This window comes from Wyeomyia smithii, chromosome 2, assembly GCF_029784165.1.
Source record: "Wyeomyia smithii strain HCP4-BCI-WySm-NY-G18 chromosome 2, ASM2978416v1, whole genome shotgun sequence".
Taxonomy (NCBI): Eukaryota; Metazoa; Arthropoda; class Insecta; order Diptera; family Culicidae; genus Wyeomyia; species Wyeomyia smithii.
Window position 1 is genome coordinate 64,441,000 of NC_073695.1, and position 22,313 is coordinate 64,463,312.

A 22,313-nucleotide genomic window follows, 5' to 3' on the forward strand; every position below is an offset into this window, starting at 1 on the left:
GTTTGGTTGATTCATTTTTTTTTGGTCCAGATGACAGAATACAGTTTTAAGATTGTATTCTCTAAAAACTATTGCGTAACCAATCTCCGTAATTTAAGATTTTTGTGGATGAATCGGCATAACACATTTTTCTTTATTTAAGTTTATTCGGAAAAAACTATACCTAAACGAATACTTAAGTTCAAATAAATTATCATTTCTTGGTGAGTGCAGGAAAATATAGATGTCAAATGGAATTGTGAGATATAACCATGGTAAATGGGAGTTTTTGAGCATTTATATCTCGATCGTTTATCATCAGATTCACGTGTTTTAGTGTAGCAAGAAAAATAATGGCATTTCAGAAATTGATAAATGGGTGAATAATAAGACACTGCGTACACGACAACGACTTGTTAACGATTTGGCGACGACTCCTATCACCAGCCAGTGGATGAATTCTTTGCGGTTTCGAGCAACCAGTGGCAAAACTAGGCAAAGATGAAGAGCAGTAGATGGCGAAAGCAGAAAAGAGCCAGCGGCTGACGGAAGCAGAGACCAGCAAACGGATAAGGAAAGCGACAGTGTTTCCGTTTTCTTGCTGACCCGTCCGGGTGTACGTGACCAAGTATTGCAGCAAGTATTTTTTGTGTATTGAAGGTATTTAAAAAAAATAACCATCTTTTTTTTTGTTTTAAACCGAGTCAACAAAAGCTAAATTCAAAAAATAAGTTTGGAATTGTAACTATATTAGGTTGTCCCAAAAAAAACGATTTTGAAAGAGTCAAGGTGCTCAACCTTAAACTGAAAGATAATGTTATCTATAGTGTTTTAGTAGAGCATTTCGACTTTCTGAAAAATTGTTCTCAGTTTGCACAAACGTGATTTATGAAAAAATGATTTTTTGTACTTTCAACTTTTTGTAATTCTGTTCGATTTCCACATTTTCCCATACAGTTATTTTTTTTTATTTTTGCAGGGTTATTTTTGCATATTTTACATTGCTTGGTTCAGCTTCAAGTTCATTAAGCAGACAATGTGTGCAATAGAGAAAGCGAAAAATGAGCGAACTGGAAATATGATACAGATATGGAAAAATATACCGCATCTCGGCGGGATGCATTACATTCAGTTATTTGACTCACAAAGCCCATTAAACATCAAAAAAAAATTTTTCCATAATTTTTAGTTAAAACCCTTATACGAAGTGCACAGAATTAAGAGCCGCGCAAAATTAGGACATCTCACGGTACACAGTCTATGGAATGGTCTCCGAAAAGCTTGGACCTTAACCCCATCGAATATTTTTCGGCCATTCTTCACGCCAGAGTTGACAAACCCGTGTCACTAACAAAAATAATTGTTTCGAAACCTGGGAACTCATTAAAGAAGAACTCGATTTACAACTACTCAATTGATGGATTAAATAAGGCAGGGGTTTATAAAGTTGCTTGTTGCCACCGCAACAAGGTTTATATTGGGCAAACTAAAAGAAACCTGGGAATCCGTTTTGAAGAGCATATGGCAGAAGTCACCAAAGCAAGCAAAGTTTCCAAAAATGATCCACCACACCTTTTCAAATCAAAAGTGGCTGAACATGTCTTTGATGAGGGACATCCACTAACTTCGGATAACATTTACCTGCTTCGCCCCGTTAATAATTTTTGGAAATTGGACGTATCTGAAAGCTTAGAAATCTACAAACAACATCCATCCACACTGCTCAATTAAGACGTAGGTAATCATTTTTCATGGCTTTTCAAAATTCTACCTAAAAACCCTACCAATTAAAGGGTATTCGATTTTTTTCTAGTAGAATTAAATGGAAACATAACCTATTCTCAATATTCGATTTACAACGCCTCAACAACTGTGGAAAACATGTTGAAGCGAACGAATACTAAAAAAATATAATAAACAAAGCTTTTTCCCTTGTAGATGACTGAACCACTGCGACCGTTATTTCTATTATATCTTGCCCAAACATACAATTAGTGCGTGCGAGCAGGCTCATCACTATCTGCCGAGCTGATGTCCTTCCTGTTTATTACCTCTCCGGGACTTTCCATCGGCAGGTTCTACGGGTCTATTAACCAAAGATACGCAATCTGCGTTGTATTAATACTCGGTATTCGCAGAGTAGGTGTTCCGATGTTTTGCTTCTGATGCCGAAAAGCTTCTTGAAATGGTACTTGCTCGGACAGAGATCTTTCTTATTGAGCCTAAGAAGAACTAAGCTCTTCTCGCGATTTGGTTCTATAATTTTTTCGATTGTCGTAACCCAGTTTGATTTGATGGTTGCTTTCCCCCATTTACCGAGTTTAGTTTTCAAAGCGTTCGGTGAGATTCCACAGAAAGGTTCTAGGCCAACAATTTTATTAATTTAATTTAATTCTCATTTCCTTCGATTCTACAGTGACCAGGAACTCAGTATAGATTAACCTGGTTTTTCTTAGTAAGCTGTCGGAGCAATAGGATGTAGGAACGCATCTGTAAAAAAACACGTCGAAGTTAAGTGATTTACTGTTGAATTCGCACTACTTGCCAAACATTTCAAAGTGGAAAGAAAATCTTCAAGAAAGAAAATCAACAGCAATTCACTTCATTTTATATTGCAATATACATATCCTTGAGATACGGAATGTCGATCGTTCAGATATTATCAGCTAATCACAATGAATTCAAGTTATTTTAATTTTTAATTTTTCTCTATTCATAATTTTTATAATTTTATTTTATTCTGGATTTTTAATTGAATCAAGAGGTTGAAGGCTGTCGCCGTATAGGTACAATCAACACCAGGCTCTGTAAAAGATTGGTTTTATTATTATTTTTATATCGAAGATGCAATAATGCTTACTCTAAAGTAAATTTTTTATCTCTGGGGAAAATATGCTGCTTTCGTCGTTTGCCACCATCACTAGTTTTGTTCTGTTTTACGTTATTGACGTTTGTCAATTGGAATTACAGCTGTAATCCAATTGATGTAAACAGTGGTGCAAATTCAAGAGATATTCATTATAATATCATAGTGATATTCATTAAATAGTTTTCAAAGCAAGATCATATAGTTGCGAACTGCAAATCGTTCTGAAATCAACACTGAATCGCTTTAATTTGAAGTGCGGAATGACGAACTGAATCAAGTGAAAAAACACTTGAAGTAAACGTGACTTTTTTTACAGTGTACACTAGTTTAGAGTGACAAAAATGAGAATTCATTGCTGCCTGACTATCGCAGAATATGATGTACGGTCACCAGGCTTGTAAACGGTTTTTCATTTGATCTCGCTTCCTTAGCGTGCGTCACAGTCGGCTTTCGCTCGTAAATGCAAAATAACCAAACCATCGCCGCTCAGCTCACAGAAAGAAAAGGATAGTATCAAAGAGATGCACACTGTCAATCGTTTAGCGATGTTATTTCGCCTATTTCTGTCTACATCGTTCATTTATGTTGAGAAATATTATTACAAGATCAATGATATAGATAATTTCCAGAATACACGCACTAAACGTGCGTAATTCTCATTCCTAGAAAAAATGTCAAAATACGTTTGAGGAAAACAACGTCGTGATGGCGATACTCATTTGACATGTTTGTTCAAGAAGACAGCGAGCCTTGGTAGCGTCAGAGGAAGAAGAAGACGATTATCGCAGTGAAAAGTGGTTTTACCGTGACCATTTCGAAGTCTGACGGTCACGCATCAGCTTTCATCTATTTCTTAGGGATTTTCTTATTTCCTTGTTGTAATTTGCTAGCGATTTTCTAAACTTGCTACTTTTCCAATAAAATGGATTTTGTACGAGTTGCTCGTCTGCGATAAAGATGCTCGGGTTTAATGTTTTTCAAACCCGTACCCGACCCGAACCCGAATTTTTTTTTCGGTCGAAACCCGAGCCCGACCCGAACCCGAAACTTTTTTTTCGTTCAAACCCGAACCCGACCCGAACCTGAAAATTTAATTTCCATGAAACCCGACCCGGACCCGAAATTGTGAAACCCGAACCCGACCCGAACCCGAGATTTCATAGATCTTATAGTCGGGTTTCGGGTTTTCATACGGTCACACATCAGCTTCCACCTATTTCTTAGGGATTTTCTTATTTCCTTGTTGTAATTTGCTAGCGATTTTCTAAACATAAGACTTAAAAAATGATTACGATATTTTGACTTGCTACTTTCACAAAAAAAAATGAATTTTGTACGAGTTGCTCGTCTGCGATAGAGATGCTCGGGTTTAATGTTTTTCAAACCCGAACCCGACCCGAACTCGAAAGTTTTTTTACACCAAACCCGAACCCGACCCGTACTCGATCCTTTCAAAAAATTTCAAACCCGAACCCGACCCGAACCCGTTGGGTTCGGGTTTCGGGTTTTCGACCATCTCTAGTCTGCGATACTGCTTGACTCGTTCGTGATTCAGCTGTCACCAGCCAAGTTTTACTTACTCGCGTTCCCCAATACACTAAAGTCGCTTTCTACGCGGAGGATACGTGCCGCGTAAAAAAAAATCTCGTAAAAAAGCCGCGTAAATTCCGCAATCCGCGTAAAAAAACCAGCGTTAATTCTGCATTCCGAGTGAAGGGGAACCGAAATCCGCGCAAAAAAATACCGCGTAAATTCCGGAATCCGCGTAAATAAACGCGTAAATTCCGGAATCCGCGTAAAAAAACGCGTAAATTCCGGAATCCGCGTAAAAAAAGCCGCGTAAAAAGCGACCTTAGTGTACAATATTTTGCTCGTCTCGTCAGTGACTGGAGGTTTTGTGAGCTGCTTACTGGAGATGGTCGGGTTTCGGGTTTTCGAACCCGAACCCGACCCGTACCCGCCGGGTTCGGGTTTGAAAATTTTTGAAAGTGTCTGGTACGGGTCGGGTTCGCGTTTGATGAAAAAAAAAATATTCGGGCTCGGATTTGAAAATCTCGGGCTCAGGTCGGGTTTAGATTTGAAAACCTGACTAAAAAATCTATGAAATCTCGAGTTCGGGTTTCAAAATTTTGGGTTTCATAGAAAGAAAATTTTCGGGTTTGGGTCGGGTTCGAGTTTGATCGAAAAAAAAAAAATTTCGGGTTCGGGATTCAACCGCAAAAAAAATTGGGTTCGGGTCGGGTTCGGGTTTAAAAAACGTCACACTCGACCATCTCTACTGCTTACCTTGTCTTCTGTAATAGGGCCCTAGGCTGGAACACGGTTTCCCGACAAAACTAATTAAGCGGAGTCGTATGACACAGGAAGAATTAAAGTCATGCTGCACTACGAAGAGCAAACATCAACACGATCACGATCCTTGGTTTTACGGTAGACATTGATATTATCGGTTTCGACCGCAGAGCCGTACAGGAAGCCTTCAGGCCTTTTAAGCGGTAAGGTTGGGACTCAGTATTAACTCTGCCAAATCAAAGTACCTACATGGTTGCTGGCAATGTGCGTGGGAGTTCCGGTGGTGTTGGTTCTGAAGTGTATGGGGAACGATTTGATGTGGTTGATAAATTCGTGACAACGATATGAGCCGCGAAGTGAAACAACGAGTTGCAGTTGCGAACAGGGACTAAATAACCAGCTATGGTTTCGTAGTTTGCAAACTCGCGCTGTATAGGATGCTGATCCTCCCGGTAGCTCTTTACAAACATGAAGTATGGACGCTGAAGGAAGCTGATCGACGAGTGCTCAGAATTTTTGAGAATAAAGTTTTGCGATCGATATAAGGCGGTAGATTGGAAGATAAAGTGTGACGCAGACGCATGAATTACGAGTTGTATATGAATATTCAGTAGGCTTCAGTAGGTTAGACATGTAGTCAGAATGCCTGACGAGAGAGCCGCCAAAACTATCTTCAGCAGAGAATCAAGAATAGGCCGTCGACTCCGTGGTAGGTAGTCAGCCTATACACCAGAGAGACGCCGAGACACTCACCGTTAAGGCAACTGTCAACATGCCGTTATCCGTTTTGATGTTGACAGTTGCCTTAACGGTGAGTGTCTTGTCATTTCTTTAATGTATAGGTTCGCTAGTGGTAGGCCTCGCACTCAATGTATGCGCGGTGGAAGATGCATCTGCATAATCTGCTGGTGTATGAAGTGACCGGAGAAAGGCTGCCTAAGACAGCAGAAGCTGGACAACTCTAATTCGTTCGGTCAATTAACGGTCCGTCGACCAACAGAGTAAAAATGAAGTAAGTGAAGTGTGTGAAGCATACATTGCTTAGAAAGAGCTTACTTAAGTTATAATTTTGCTGCATAAAAACTTTAATCTATAGCTACAATTACCTAATTATTCTATTGATAATCCCATGTTTCTAGCGATAGCCAATCTGCTCAGCAACGATGTTTCTTCGCCGTAGACTCTTTTGACCTGTCTCTGTTGAGGTTTCATCGACCCGGTTTCGAAACCCATAACTCAGCTATAGAAGAGATACGAAGAACGGTTGTGAAACATTTGAGAAACCACATGGATCAGTCACTAGGGAGTGGGCAACTTCGGAAGTCAGGATTGCGAGTTTCCTTGATTGTCTAGTCGAGACCAATAAAAGAAGCGAAGAAGAAACCGGAGCAGTTCAATGTTTTCCCTAAACTCGCTGCTAAACCGAGTATGAACAGTTCTTAACATTAAGGATTAAACCTTCCAGCTCGTACATCACCCACATCCAAAGGACTGTCAAAACTAACTCTTGGATCAAGAATAAAGAATAACAGTGTCACTAGGTGAGTGAATCCAATTTTCTACTTCATATTTTGATTGTCTTGCTGATTGATCCATACTTAAGCGTGAATTGTGTTTATTCGACTAACATTGGTTACCTTCGTCTGTTACCCTAACGACTGTAAGGACGTAGCCGATGCTGTTATCGATCTATACAAAGCCAAAGCTACTTCATTATTGTACATTGAAGATGGTAAACTAATTCTACTAGTCTACTAATTGGCATATATGTGGTTCTCTGTGCAACTTCACTAGCTCAGATCCACCACGGAGGAGCAATCAGAATCAACTCCAGTGGAAGTTAGTATGCTAGATCGAGTCGCAAAAAAAGTCTAGATTTGTTCAAAATTAATACAACTTGACACATGTTTCATGATTGTTCAGCTGTTAATTCATTATAACATAGATTAGTACTCGAGATACGATACAGTGTTCACTAGTGAACCATTTGCTGAGAAATGTCAAAACATATTCGATCAGCTGTCAAAATTGGTATGGTTTTGCTTGTGTCAGTCTGCACTGCCAGTATAATATTTTGTACAAAGAAAAACAACAGATGTGCAAACTTGCTGAAAAAGTGTCACGAAACAGAAAAATTATCTAATTTCAATACACTATCAGGAAGTAATTCGGAGGTTAACAAATCTACCTGCCTCAGGACAACGTGTCAGTTACTGGTAGGAGAAGGATTCGTGCATTGAGTGATTTCCAAGAATCCACGAACGCGCTGCTTGCTGCATTCCTCTTTGATGACACCTGTCCGAAATGTCCGTACGTAATCCAACTACGCTGATGTCCATCAGCAACGAGGAAAGCTTCGATTTTCTGTTCAAGATAGTTTTGATTGGAGATTGCGGAACTGGGAAAACCTGCATCGTGCAACGCTTCAAATCCGGGAATTTTATCGAAAGTCATGGTAACACCATTGGAGTGGACTTTTCGATGAAAGCGGTCACAGTGGATGGGAAAAAAGTCAAGGTATGCTGTTTGTGGCCTTATATTGTACTGTTTTAATTTGATTTTGTTTATGCGGTTGTTCTTGTGAAAAACTACCTCATATATGTGTGACGTTTTACGGCGGCCCAGCCTGTTGAAAGTAATTAATTAGCATTATAATTGAGATAGAGCTTCACACGACCTGCATGGGTCACGGCAGAGAGACATTTTCTAGAATACATACATTCAGGTTACACAACTCCCAGTGGAATAATAATTAAAACGATTAATCGGACTCAGGCTTTTGCATTATCTTTAGCGCAAGCTAGCAAAATCCTTTGTGAGATAAGGGATATTTGTTTCTGCAGTCGTGCTAAAAGATTTCACGCGCATAAAGAAGATTTCGTTTTGTACAAAACAAAGTAAATACAGTGCTCTGGTTTAGGAGGCAGTGTAAAGCAGACGCCGATGAAGCGCGTGATTGCGTTCATCCATGTTGCAGGTACGGTGCAGTGTCGGATGCTTTGTTGCTCCATTGGACTGGAGTTTTAGTTTGCAGTTGTTTGAACTAAAAGCCTGCTGACTGGGTGACGAGGGGAAGCGATCGGTTACTGTTTTCAGATGATGCAGCTCACAGTCTAAGGCAATTTTATTTGTTTATTTGGCTTTGTTCAGCTCAACGATTTTGTAGTGTTGAAATATTTATTTATCTATTTATTGACAAAAAAATTAAAAAATTTCTCATAAAAAAAAATCTTTCGGATTGTTTCGCTATTGTACTAAAATTATGTCCCCACTCAATTACAGCTTCAAATTTGGGACACTGCCGGCCAAGAACGCTTTAGGACCATAACGCAAAGTTACTACCGTTCAGCGAATGGTGTTATCATAGGTTAGCAGAGATGTCGTATAAAATTCTTCAAAACTTTTACTGTGTTTTCTGTCCACAGTTTACGACATCACTAAGCGATCGTCCTTTTTGAACCTGCAACGATGGATCGATGAAGTTCGTCGCTACACCGCATCCAATGTGATGATATTTGTGATAGGCAACAAGTGCGATCTGGACGCGATACGGGAGGTTGAGTTTGCCGAAGCGCAAACCATGTGCCAATATATACCGGAGATTATGTTTGTGATGGAAACATCTGCCAAGGACAATCGGAATATTGAGGATGCCTTCATGACGTTGGCAACCGAGCTGAAGGTAAGCTAAAATCGTGTAGAGCAGAAAACGTTTACCTACTCCAAACATTTGGCATTTGCAGAGGCGGCATGATAACATTACCGCCGATGATGACGTCGAGGGGATCACACTGGGACAAAGTATGTCTCTATCGGTTAGTAATTGTAGCCTTTGTAGCAGAACGTAGAGTTTTTGGATAAGTTGTTGGATCCTACTGTCGTACCTATACTAATGATCCATAGAGGTAGGTATGTTTTTATGTATATACAACTCATTCTCATAGATAATCATGATCTGTGAAAAATAATGTAGTTTGTAAAACTACACGTTGAATGTTATAAGAAAGATAACTAATATGAAACAATAATCTAAAGTTGTGCTGCAATGATACCCTGTTTAAATGGTTGAATAATACTTACGCTCGAAAGTTCACGCGACCGTGTGTTTTCTCCAGTTCCACAGGTTGTCTAAACTTAGGATTTACATTTAAAAAGTTGGTTACAAATAACTTTGTTCGTAATGTAGAAGTTTATTAATCACAGGCGTTAGAAATGAAAACCGAAACTGGCACTTTTTTCATGCTATATTTTTTTTTACTATCGCGATGAACTGAACTGATTAGAAATAGTATGTAGAGATACCGCTAAGGATGTGTAAACATGCAATAACCTATTAAGTAAGCCAATAATCCAAGGGTTTTTAGCTTCGGATAAATTTCTGCTTTGAAACTTGCGCTGCTTAGTTTATTCATAGCCCTATTTTTTCTTTGCCGCTATGATTTGAGATCTGTAAACGAAACCATCACAAAAATAGTTACTGATGTTGATGTGTGAACCAACATTGAAACTTAGTGTAGTATAAGAAAAAAGTGAAGATCAAAAAAAAAGTCATTGCCATTCGAATTAGGTTATTCCAATAACTTTGTGCTGCGGTTTTGAAAGTACCGACACAGCGTGTTTTCCTATTCACGTGTTTTTTTGCAATTGCCACAAATGCTTCTCAATGTTTGACAATCAGTTTGGTTTTCATGTCAAGATTTTACGAAGTTCGTATCTCATCCTTGATGCTTTAACATTGGATGAGTTTGGTTTAATATCATTGTCACACATCGACTTCGTCGAGCTTTTATTTTTCAATGTTTTTTTTTCTTTGTTAAGCTGTGACGTTGAACAGTTATCTTCATGTTAACAATTTTTTCTATTGAAAGGCACTAAGCAAATGTTGATATTACCGGAACAAATAACAAGTAATCAAAATGGTCGCATCACAGAGAAACGACAAACAGGGTCTATGAGTTTGTTAGAGATTGTTGTGTACCAATACTTGAAAGAGAATGTAACTTTATTTCCTATAGGATTGATTTACACTGTGACTCGAGGTGATAGATATTTATTTAATTATATTATATTGTAACACAGAGTGACTGTTGAACTAAATATATATATTTTTGTAAATATGGCCGAAACAATAAAAGTTTAATCTCTCTTCGGTGTTCTACACAATCACCTGAACGGAATGATTTCGGTAATCGCTGATGATAATCTCACGATCCTCGGTGACGGCTAGCCCCGATAGCCAGTTGAACTTGCCCGGCGAATCACCGCGCGACCCGAGAGCCGTAATGAACTGACCGTTCGGTCGAAAAATCAGTATTTTTGCGTTACCCCCATCGCCAACCAGTATGAAACCGTGCGAATCAACCGCAATTACCTCCGGATACTGGAACTGGCCGGTCATAGAGCCAGTTTGACCGAATTCTAGCACTTTCTCGCCTCGTTTGTTGAATGTTTTGATGCGCCGATTCCCGCTGTCCAGAACTACTACCGTATCATTGTGGATCGCTATACCTGTTGGGCTCTTGAGATCGACGTGACGCGTCGGAACTTTAGTCTGTGTTGCCTTAAGCAGTTGTTCTTTTGGGATTCGCCCGAACTGGGACAACATACGACCGGTAGTTGCGTTGATGCACTGGAAATCGAAATCAACATGAAAACATCTTTTGGTTGCAACAGTGAGGTAGGACAAGTCACCTGAATTCTGTCATTGCCCGTATCGCATATAAATAGTGAGTCATTGGGTCCCACAACCAATCCTCCTGGTGACCTGTGCCAAATAGTTACTATTTATATGATGAAACTTTTTTCCAATAAATTTAATGAAAGTACCGCAAATAGCCCTCCTGGTCTCCTTTATCGCATAGCTGTCGCAGGAACTCTCCAGTAGCTGCGAATACAAAAATGCAATGTTTCCATTTGTCCGAAACGTAAACTGTCTTGCTGGTTGCATCGAAGGCAACACCATTTGGATAGACCATATTGTCATGAAGGATACGCTGTACTATTTCACCATTGGCTCTGAAATTCGGAGAATAAGAAAATTTTCTCATATAACCCGAGGCCGAGCTTTTAATTTCGCGAAAATTACGTTTATGGATAACTAAACATAATGAACCTATCTCGAATCGATAGAATAAATAGTAACTTCTACCAATGCATAGGACAATTACGGGGCTAACGCTACGGCCAATCTCTAACAGGCTAGTCTAGGCCGGTATTGAAACATACGAGGACTGGAATGCCGAACTAGTATCGTCAATGAGGAGTTGACAACAGTTAAGAAATCTTGTTGAAATTGTTATTTACTGTTTAACAACATTATTTTTATTTGTATGAGTTAGGGTTCATAAAAAAATGACATCGGAGCTTAAGATCGATTTGTAAAGACAGCAAACATTTAGTTTTTCCGTGAAAGATGAAAGCATGACAAACCTGCAAGAGTTTTTTTATAATCTGGAAGTCGAAAATATAATATTGAAAATTTGTATGAGTCGAGCATTATAATTTTTTTCAAAATTCGTTATTACTAAAATTTTTTAATATAATCGTGAGAAAAAAAAACGCTTTTTTCGTGGTGTCTGTGTCGGCAATTAAACCAGATTTGGTGAATACTTTATGTAAGATATTTTCAGTAGCAATATGCAAATAAATTATTTGAGTATTTAGAATTGCTGCAATATTGTTTATTGGTCGGTTGATGGAAATTATAAGAATCTACTTACTTGACATGTGTAAACACAGTGAATATATCTGAAAAACTGATACGCGTAACGCCGTGAAGGATCAGTTTTTGAGTTACAGAACAACAATTTCTCACTACCACCAGGAGCACGCGCCTAACAGAAGGTACTTGCCTTCCGATTTGACGCAATTCGCCATGCACGAGAACCTCCAAGCCACCCACGGCTATAACGACAGCTAGCTGTACTCCCGGTTTATCAACGAAATGGACATATAATTTTTAAATTGGGTCATGACATTCGTGAGGTGTTTCTGAGTTCCGAACAGCACCGGGTCATTGCACCAAATCTACGCAATGTTTTCAATGTAAGAAGTATTAAAATACTGGGGAAACTGGGAAAAGAGTTTCTAAGTTGCTTAGAAATAAAGCAAAAATGGCCGAACTTTTACCGAAGTATCCAGTAAATAGCTAACTGAAATTTTTTTAACTTTTCTGGAGTAATTATAACTTATGTGAAAATGTGTTATACAGTTAAATAACGATTATCTGATTCATCTGAAGGACGAAAAAAGTGTGCTCGCTTGTTAGATCCAATTTGAAAATACATCGGCACACACGGAAAAGACTTATCAGTCTTAGCCTTATTGCCCGTTGTTAGTGACACCGAACATTCACTAGGTTAGTATAAACGAATCTCGATTCGATGTTTAAACGTGCTGAGTCGGGGTTTAAATTTAAATTCAATTGAAATAATTATGAAGTTGCAATAATACACATTGTTTTCATTTCTTAGAAACTCGGTTACTTGCGGTACTGCGAGTTTTACACACGGTATTGATTTAAGTTAAAGCTTGCTTATGGAAAAAACAATAAAAGCCCACCATTGCTACAGCTCAAAGCGAGTGTTTTGATGGTGACGGATACGAACGAAGTGCTTTCCTAATTGGAAAATGCGTTGTTTGAAAATCAAGCTATCAAGCTGTGTTTTTTCGGAAAGGATTTTACGTTATTTCAGACTGCACCGTTTTCTGTCGGCTGAGGATTTCAGTTCAGTAGTCGCTTTGTTTACCGACCAATCATGTGATGACACCAGATTTGCTAAAACACAAAAAATAGATTTCAAACATAATCGAAAACGGAATATTTGTCAAGAAGGAATAGAAGAAACTGCCGTATCATTAAATCTAAGTCTCCTTAGAAAGGCTCATTTTACGAGCCAAGATGTTCGTGATGTTCATGATGCCACACAGCGAATATGTCAAAAGTTTGTAGACTGCATAAAATCATTAAATGTGGAATACGGAAGCACAGAAATCCAACATACTCTACAAGCATGTCTTAATCTGATTAAGTCATCTTCTCAGTCCATAAACAGTGACTTTGAACAATTCAAACTTTTGAAAAAAATCAAGGAGTTTTCGAACTTCCGATTGTTATTGAACTAGATAATGACAATGATAGATACATAACCGAACATGAGAAAGAAAATTATTGCAGTCGAAAAACATGCCTGATATCAATCAATCTAATCTGCTTCTAAATTAATTTTTTTCAAATCTGATGGTAATAGTTTAAATGTCAAATGTTTGCTTCCATGAACTTAGACTAATTTGATGTCTCGAAGGTAGAGGCTTTTCGAAATGTTTGAAACAACCCTTCCTCTTGAACAGTTTCTAAACCTGCTGTTAGAGATTGGAATGCTCGCTCATTGAAGGCCAATGAGAATGAGCTTTTTAATTTTTTAACAGTAAATAATGTGCATATTGCAATTATTACTGAAACATTTTTGAAACCTAACATTAAATTAAAATATGATCCCAATTACGTGGTTCATAGATATGATAGGATTCAGGGTTCCGGCGGTGGAGTTGCAATTGTTATTCATCGCCGAATCAAACATCGTGCTCTTCCCCATCTTGAGACGAAAGTTATTGAAACTTTGGGAATTGAAGTTCAAACTGTACTTGGGATTTTATTCATTGCCGCAGCATATTTACCATTCCAATGCACACGCGAGCACAAAAATTATTTTAAAGGTGATTTTCAAAAACTCACCAGACATCGTTCGAAATTTTTTATAATCGGCGATTTTAACGCTAAACATCGTTCATGGAATAATTCTCAAAGTAATTCCAATGGCAAAATTTTATTCAATGATTGTTCTTCAGGATACTATTCTATTTTGTCTCCGAATAGTCCTACATGCTTTTCTTCTGTAAGAAACCCATCAACAATTGATTTGGTGCTAACAGATCAAAGTCATGTATGTAGTAATTTGATCACACATGCTGACTTTGATTCTGACCATCTTCCAATAACTTTTTTTTTATCACATGAATCAGTTTTAAACCCTATGAGCTCTGTTTTTAATTATAACAAGGCTAATTGGGAAAGATACAAAACTCATATTGAGAGAAATTTCAATAATGATTTGCAAAACGAAGTGAATATTGGTTCCGCTTTGGAAGCATTAAAATGTGCAATTGTTGATGCCAGGAATTATTCTGTTCCAAAGGCTCAAGTGAAATTTGATTCACCAATAATTGACGAAAATCTTCAACTTCTAATTCATTTGAAAAATGTCCGCAGACGTCAATATCAACGTTCTCGTGACCCTGTTTTTAAAACTATTTATAAAGATTTACAGAAAGAGATTAAACATAGAGTTACTCTTCTGAGAAATCAAAATTTTGAGACTAAAGTTGAAAAATTGAAACCATATTCAAAACCTTTTTGGAAGCTGTCGAAGTTTCTTAAGAAGCCTATTCCAGTTTTAAAAGATGGTGAACGTTTTCTTGTATCCAATGAACACAAGGCTCAAAGACTTGCTCAGCAGTTTGAGAGTGTTCATAACTCAAATTTGAATTTTGTGAGTCAAATTGAAAATGAAGTCACACGTCAATTTGATTTAAATTCTTCCCAGAAGTTTTTACCTGCAGAAATAATTGAAACTAACTTGAATGAGATTAAATCAATTATTAAAAATTTCAAAAATATGGAAGCACCTGGTGACGATGGAAACTTTAATATACTAATCAAACATCTCCCTGAGAGCACAATGGAATTTTTAGTAAAAATTTTCAATTGCTGCTTCAAAATTGCATATTTTCCCAAATTATGGAAAAATGCAAAAAATACTCCAATTTTAAAACCGGATAAGAACCCAGCTGAAGTTTCAAATTATCGACCAATCAGTTTGCTTTCTTCAATAAGTAAACTGTTTGAGAGAATTATTCTTAACAGAATGATGTCACACATCAACGAAAATTCAATTTTTGCAGATGAACAGTTTGGATTTCGCCATGGGCATTCCACAACTCATCAATTGCTCAGAGTTACTAATATGATACGAGCTAACAAATTTGAAGGTTATTCCACTGGAGCTGCTCTTCTAGATATAGAAAAAGCATTCGACAGTGTTTGGCATGAAGGTTTGATTGCGAAATTGCAAACTTTTGATTTTCCAATTTTCCTAATCAAAATTTTAAAAAATTATCTTACTGATCGAACTCTGCAGGTTGTCTATCAGAATTCAAAATCTGATAGATTTCCTGTCAGAGCAGGTGTACCTCAAGGTTCAGTCTTGGGTCCAGTCCTGTACAACATATTCACTTCAGATCTTCCTGATTTGCCTCCAGGATGCACAAAGTCATTGTTCTGCGATGACACAAGCATTTCCGTAAAAGGAAAAAATCACAGGCAGGTTGTACGCAAAGCCACGACCGCAAGGTTGAAGTAGAATACTTTTACAAGAAAGATAACCCGGCTGCTTGCATGTCAGTCATTTTTTTCTAGTAAAGAAACGTTGACCGTTCATTGGCAGTATTGTAATTTCACTTTGTTTGATATTTTGAATAAAGTTTATTGCATATTTTTAAAATTTTGCGCAAATGAGCAGTTGAAGTGCTGCCGAATTGTAATATGCACATTAAATACGACATCATTGAACTGGAACGGATCAAAGGCTACAGTTATGCAGAACGCGAATGACAACGCGATGTGATTCGCCTTACCGTGGTGAAATGTACAGCTCTTTTTAGGTGAAGTAGAGCTATACATTTCAACACATTTCGTCTTGCCGAATCGCATCGCGCCGTCATTTGCGTTCTGCATAACCGTAGCCAAACACTTAGCGACGCAAACACGTAATAATAGTCAGAGTATGCATGTAAATGAAGAAAATTAACTTTGGATTATAACGCAAAACGAGAGAATATTAACTCTTCACATATTCAATTGTGTTCTTCAAATTTCAGTTGTTCAATTTATTATCTGATGAAATGTCTGTTTAATATCTGATGAAGGCTCTTATATAGGCCAAATAATGCATTCCCAATTTACTAGGTCCATAACTCTGTCGACCGTGCTTGAAAAGCAATCGTATAACGACCAATCAGAGGTCGAATTTTGTGTTTTGACAAGGTTTAAGAATTTTCAATAGTACAATAGTTAGAATAATAGAATTGCAATTTCCTGCATTTGGTAGGAATCTTAGAAGATTTTCTAATCGATTACTGCAAAAACGAAGAAAATCCATCGAAAACTAACCGATTTATTAACATTTGAAATTGGACATATTTCTCACTTTTTTCGGTTTTAGATTTTTATTTCACATCCCCGAACTTCCTGAGAGAAGTATTCTACTTCAAAAGTTTTCGTGTCATACGCAGTCGATTGCAGAAAAGTTCAGATATTTTTTCTTCCTGCTTGCAAAAGTGGAAAATCTCTCCCAATGCTTCTAAAACTCAAATGATAATTTTTCCGCATAAGCCTAGGGCTTCTTTCCTCAAGCCAAACAATAATCACGTTGTCAAGATGAATGGGGTTATTTTAAGTTGGTCTGACAAGGTTAAGTACTTGGGACTAATTTATGATAAAAAACTTATTTTCAAAGAGCACATTGAGAGTATACAAGCCAAGTGCTTCAAATATACGAGATGTTTATATCCTCTCATTAACAGGAATTCTAAACTTTGTTGAAAGAACAAACTTTTGATTTACAAAAAAATTTTTAGACCAGCAATGCTTTATGCTGTACCGATCTGGTCAAGTTGCTGTTCAACAAGGAAGAAAACGCTCCAAAGGATTCAGAATAAAATTCTGAAAATAATTTTGAAGCGTCCTCCTTGGTTTGGTACACTAGAATTACATAGACTTACTGGTGTTGAACCATTAGACACTATGTCAAATAAAATTATTAACAATTTTCGACAAAAATCGTTGCAATCCTCAATTGCTACGATAAGCTCTCTTCATAGCCAATAAGTTAGCAATTAAGATAGTTATAAATTTACTTCCCCTTTTCTGACAAGTAGGTTTAAATCCCTACGAACGATAAGTCCTAATTGCGAAAGCGAACAAATCCTAACAATTAAAATTACAAATTTCTAATAGTATTGAGAAGTCACCATTTGTGATTGGACACACATACTCATTATCTACTAATATTTATCATAAATACTTAAGCTACTAACAAATCCTCCTCTTAAAAAAAAATCTGTCCACGTGGAATGTGGATGGCCCCTTAACAATTTTGCAATTGAACCTTTACGCCAAACACTGTCGCTGGCTTTTTCTATGTCTGAAAGAGCAGCTCTAGTGGGATAACCTTCAGAATTGTTCGCTCGTATCATATTAGTAACTCTAAGCAATTGATGCATAGTGGAATGCACATGGCAACAACTATTTTCATTTAACAACTATTTCCGTAAAAATGTTATATCTCGAGATTGGCACATATACCTTGGGTGATAAGTTTTTCTTACGCAAAATGTTCCGAGAAATACGATGAAATTATGAAATTTAAAATAAAATTGGCTTCTTTTGTCGTAAGATGCAAATTTTGTTTTTTAATAAAAAAATAAGTTCGTAATAAAAAATTGATTTCACGGATATACCTATTGGTTGAAAGATATATCTCTTGCTAGGAATTAATATTTTTAGAATTCATATAGGCGGTTGTCAAAGTCGCTAAAAATTTATTCACGTGTAATATGAGCAGTGCCCCTTAGCAATTATTTAAATAGTTGTGAAATTATTTCTTTTTCTTGACAAGTAGGTTTAAATCCCTACGAGTGATAAGTCTTAATTCTGAAAGCAAACAACATTATATTGACAACTCTTTACTTACTTATTGACGACAAACACAACTTTGCTCTCAGCTCCTGCAATGTAGATCAGTGGTTGATCGATCGACGGATGTTTCCACGGGGCTAGTCCAACCCCTGCCGGACGATGGCACTTGTTCCAGAATAGTTTCGGTTTGAAGAAATGATTTCTGTTGGGAAAATCAATTCAGCGTCAATGTTCGTCGCAGTGACCTAATTTATATTAACCTGTAAAACATCAAAACATCTTCTTGCGTGTTCAGTGTTTCTTTACTCAAGGCACCGACTTTTTGGTTCTCACTTTCCTTGCTGGTTTCGTTTTGAGATTTGGCGTCGTTACGTGCGTTCAGCACTTCGATTTTCATAGTTTGCTGTTAGGAAAAATATTACTCTAGTAACAAAACTGATTATATCAAAGTTTTATAGCCCTTCGTTGCTATAATAAGCACTATAAAACTTTCATAAAACCAATATTGTTACTTGGGTAGGCACGATAGTAGTCAAAACATTGGTCAACTTTAATCCTTCGGGACACATACCTGATCAAACAGGATGATCTCTTTGCCCCAGTGCGAAATTTCCTCGAACACAATCGAAATTTCTTTATGCAAATTTAGAAACAGTTGCACCAGATTGCCATGCGTGCCGATCGCGGTGTCCCCGATGGTGGCCCTCAGGTGCCGTATCTTCTCCATCACCAACTCGTGCGAACAAAGCCCATCGTTTAGTATTCTCTGCGATTCATCTGCCGTTCCGACCCCGGTGTTGCATCCATGCACCGAAAATGGTTAAAAAGCAGAAATGAAACGGAGAGAAATTATCATGCGAATGGTTGCAATCAGTGCAGTTGCAGTTTCCCTTGTCATCCGGACAATCGACGGATCGTATATCTTACCTAGTAACGAGCATTCGCTACTCTGAAGGATGCTAATTTGCTCCTCAAAGTATTCCTTGATCTGCAGGTTGATGTCGTTGAAGCGGCTCTGTTTAGTAGAAAGCAAAAGTTTTTTATAAATGTTTGATGAAAAATCAAACGAATATTTGATTGGGTATAGCAAAATTTTAGTATTCATAATTAGATCGAGGTCTTCAAGTTATGTGTGCGCTAAGCAGCGCTTGCCAGAATTAGCAATTGGAGTCACGCGTGCCGCATTTCGAAATGGCGTGCACAATGTCCGCCCGTTGGTAACGGTTTTTGTGCGAAAGGAAATTGAAAGTTGACCAATTAGATTGAAATGAATTGTTGCCGCGCATGTCAACGTTTATTGACAATGGTTTGCTTATGAAGGTGGGTGGTAAAGATATGCCAAGTAGACAAAATAAAAGAAAAAATAATATGTCTTACATATATAGAAATTTTTCCAATTGTTTTGCATTATTGACGACAGGAAAGGGGTGAATGATAACAGTCTTTATTGTTTGCTTGCAGAGGATTTGATGTGGAAAAGATTTGTGTCTTTGATTTGCGCTTGTGTCATTTGAACATTAGCTTCGTTGCATTCTAATATAGATGATTTATTGTTCTACAACACTACACTTCTATCTCTTGGGATGTTATATCATCAATCCAGCAAACAATTTTGTTGATTTATAGCTTGTTAAGTCGCTATTGGGCTGATTTCGGCTGAACTAAAGCTTAACAAGTTGTTATACCACAAAACTGTTGGTTGAGCAAGAATAATAAGAAATCATAAATCATTTCGCATCACAAAAATGTTTTGACTCGTTAAATACAATACTTTGGGCAATAATTGATCACTAAAACATTATTATATTCCATACCTACCGATTTGATCAGTATATGTGTCAAATCTCTAAAATTTCATTGGTCGATTTTTATTGTCAAGCAGACAGCTTTGTGCGTTTGTCTTTTTTGAGCATTTTTGTGCGTTTGTCTTTTTTTATGACTCTTTTTTAAGAAATTCTACATCCTAGCCACTGGCAATACACTACTTGATATGCATATATAGGAACCGATTTATGGTGAATAACGAATTGATTGATGAATTTATATTGATTTCGTACAATGGGTATAACGTGATATAAATGGCAGTAAATTTCAATAATTCAATTATATAAGGATAATTTGAATAAGGGGTTCTTTCAACTCTCATTCTGGAACTCTTTTTGTTTTGTGTTGATTCAATGTTTCGTAACCTATTGAACGACACATGTGTCAAGAGAAAATCGAAAATACTCACGAGCACATCCGTATGAGAGTATGTGTTCTTTGTTTCAACAAATGTTTATATCGAAATCAGGCGAATTGCCAAATAATCAAGAATAAATAATGTAACATTTAGTTTCAAAGAGAGGTCAACAAATGGTCAATCGATGGTAAGCTTTAATAATTTGAGGGAAAAACCTACTCGTATAAAGTTTACGCCCGTGAGGGAGAAGGAGAATACGGAACCGATTTCACATGAAAACAAACATGGATCTTAGGACTCGCATGGTAGTTTGTACCTTGATTCAAACTAGAATGTTTTCAACATTCGTTTTTCTTTTGAACAATCTTTCTTCCATAGACCCAAAAACTGACACGACACATGCATCTTAGGACCCGTAAGGCGGTAAAATGGCACTTCAAAACCGGTTGTGCGAGCTCGAGGATTTGTTTTTGGTGCGACCAACTTTGTCGTGTCTTACACCAAAGAAAAATCTTACCTAGTTTTAAACCGTCCGATTGTTATGTGAAACAGCGTTGAAAGCCTTATGAAGCAGGCATGTGAAGAAGAGATGCAAAGACATCTCAGCAAACAAGGTTACAAGAACTCGAGAGTTCGTCAAACTCTAATCCTTCATATGCTGGATACAGGAGAATTACCAGAACATATCCAAATTTTGAAACCGCCAAAGCTCCACTGCGATGATATGTTTTGTTGAAGGTAAGGGCAATCATTTTTCAAGATTGAAAGTTTTTAGCTGTCATTTTTTATGTGATTAGGTGATAAACATAATTGCTGGGATGGGGCACAGCTCCATCCTCAGCAGGTGAGTCGCGAACACCTGGTTCGATAAAACAACAAACCTATAAATGGAAAGAATTAGGGTGCGTCCCAGCAAATCAACGAGCCTGAAACAATTTAAACTTGACGGTAAAACTTTTTCAGAAAGATCCTGACAATTTTTTTCTCGGTCAATTTTATGGCCTACTGTTAGAATGTAATTAAAGTTGAAGTCTTGAAGGAAAACATGCTGGTACCGGAAACGGTACCGGCGCAAGCCATATGGGGCGTAGAGCTAGTCACTCATCTTCTGTCAATGTAGCAACACGTGAATAATTTTCATGTACTTTCAAAGAAAAACACGCAATATTTTTTATCAAAATGCATTCTCCAACTGTGCGACAGACTTACCCTATAGACGGTCACTTTGTTTTCCATTTTTTCACTGGCCGAATTGAGCTGCACGTCAAGTTGCCGGACTTGTTTAGCGAGCTCATCCATATGGGTTTGCCAGCAGATGGCGCACAGGATCTGAAATCGCATCGTCTGTGGTGATCAATGTTTCATTCTTAGTTTTCTGCTCTCTTGAATTCGTTCATTCCATTGAGAAATTAAGTTAGACTGAATCACTCACCTGTTTGCAGTGGTCGCAGTTTTGCATCATGACGCTACCGAATGTATCGCATTTGTAACATTTCGAGTGTGGCTCTCCGCTGGTGCTCTGCGGAAGGTGAGCCAAATAAGGTTAGACTGGCATTTCTTCACTTAATGTAATGAAGAAGTGATGTTTCGTTTTTTTTGTGATAACGATAATATCGCTTTACTTCTTTTGTCAAAATCAACTTACCTTGACAGTGGAAGCCAATGATAAGGTATGTTGTTGTTCTCGGTAGACCGGTACTTGCTGTTGGCCATCCAAAACCTGCATCACGGAGTCGATATACAAATTTGGTGGTAGCTTCGAGATATCACCTGAAACGGTAGATAGTTCCTGCATGCTATCGCAGGTTGGACACACAATATAATCTGCGAAAGTAAAATCGTTGCGTACATTCTGTTGTTGACTGATAATAATATAATAACCTACCTTGCTGATCCGGTCGCTGAATTGACATTTTTAGACACGCAAGACAAAACGTGTGCTGACACTGAAGCATTTTTGGCGATCTCAGCCGGTTCTGGCAAATTGTACAAATTATCAAATTCTCCAAAGCACGCATGGAATCTCTGCAAATAAGCTTAGATTAGATTGAATTTCATTTTCTATTCGACTTTTTTTTACTCTGATGGACTTCCGCCGCTGGTAGAAAGTGATCTTTGGGTGAGCGGTTTTTGTGTGCTCGTCACTTGTTTGGAATCACTTTCATAATTTACAGACTGCCCAGATGGGGGCAAATTTTTGGCCATCACTGAAGCTCGATGCCTGTTAACCGGGTGAC

General features: G+C 37.7%; 2 protein-coding genes across 2 annotated transcripts; one reads left to right on the plus strand and one right to left on the minus strand.

Moving 5' to 3' along the window:
• The first annotated feature begins 7,171 nt into the window (after positions 1-7,171).
• LOC129719464 (ras-related protein Rab-43) lies at positions 7,172-10,312 on the plus strand. Its single transcript, XM_055670794.1, has 4 exons — positions 7,172-7,657; positions 8,423-8,507; positions 8,566-8,822; positions 8,884-10,312. Exons 1-4 carry the CDS (start codon positions 7,445-7,447, stop codon positions 8,986-8,988), a joined length of 660 nt encoding a protein of 219 aa, XP_055526769.1. The 5' UTR covers positions 7,172-7,444; the 3' UTR covers positions 8,989-10,312.
• LOC129719461 (RING finger protein nhl-1-like) lies at positions 10,286-22,313 on the minus strand. Its single transcript, XM_055670791.1, has 12 exons — positions 22,157-22,313; positions 21,962-22,101; positions 21,722-21,900; positions 21,509-21,595; positions 21,286-21,405; positions 18,822-18,909; positions 18,466-18,671; positions 18,155-18,297; positions 17,950-18,096; positions 10,967-11,155; positions 10,832-10,904; positions 10,286-10,769 (listed from the first exon to the last, which is right to left on the minus strand). Exons 1-12 carry the CDS (start codon positions 22,279-22,281, stop codon positions 10,296-10,298), a joined length of 1,971 nt encoding a protein of 656 aa, XP_055526766.1. The 5' UTR covers positions 22,282-22,313; the 3' UTR covers positions 10,286-10,295.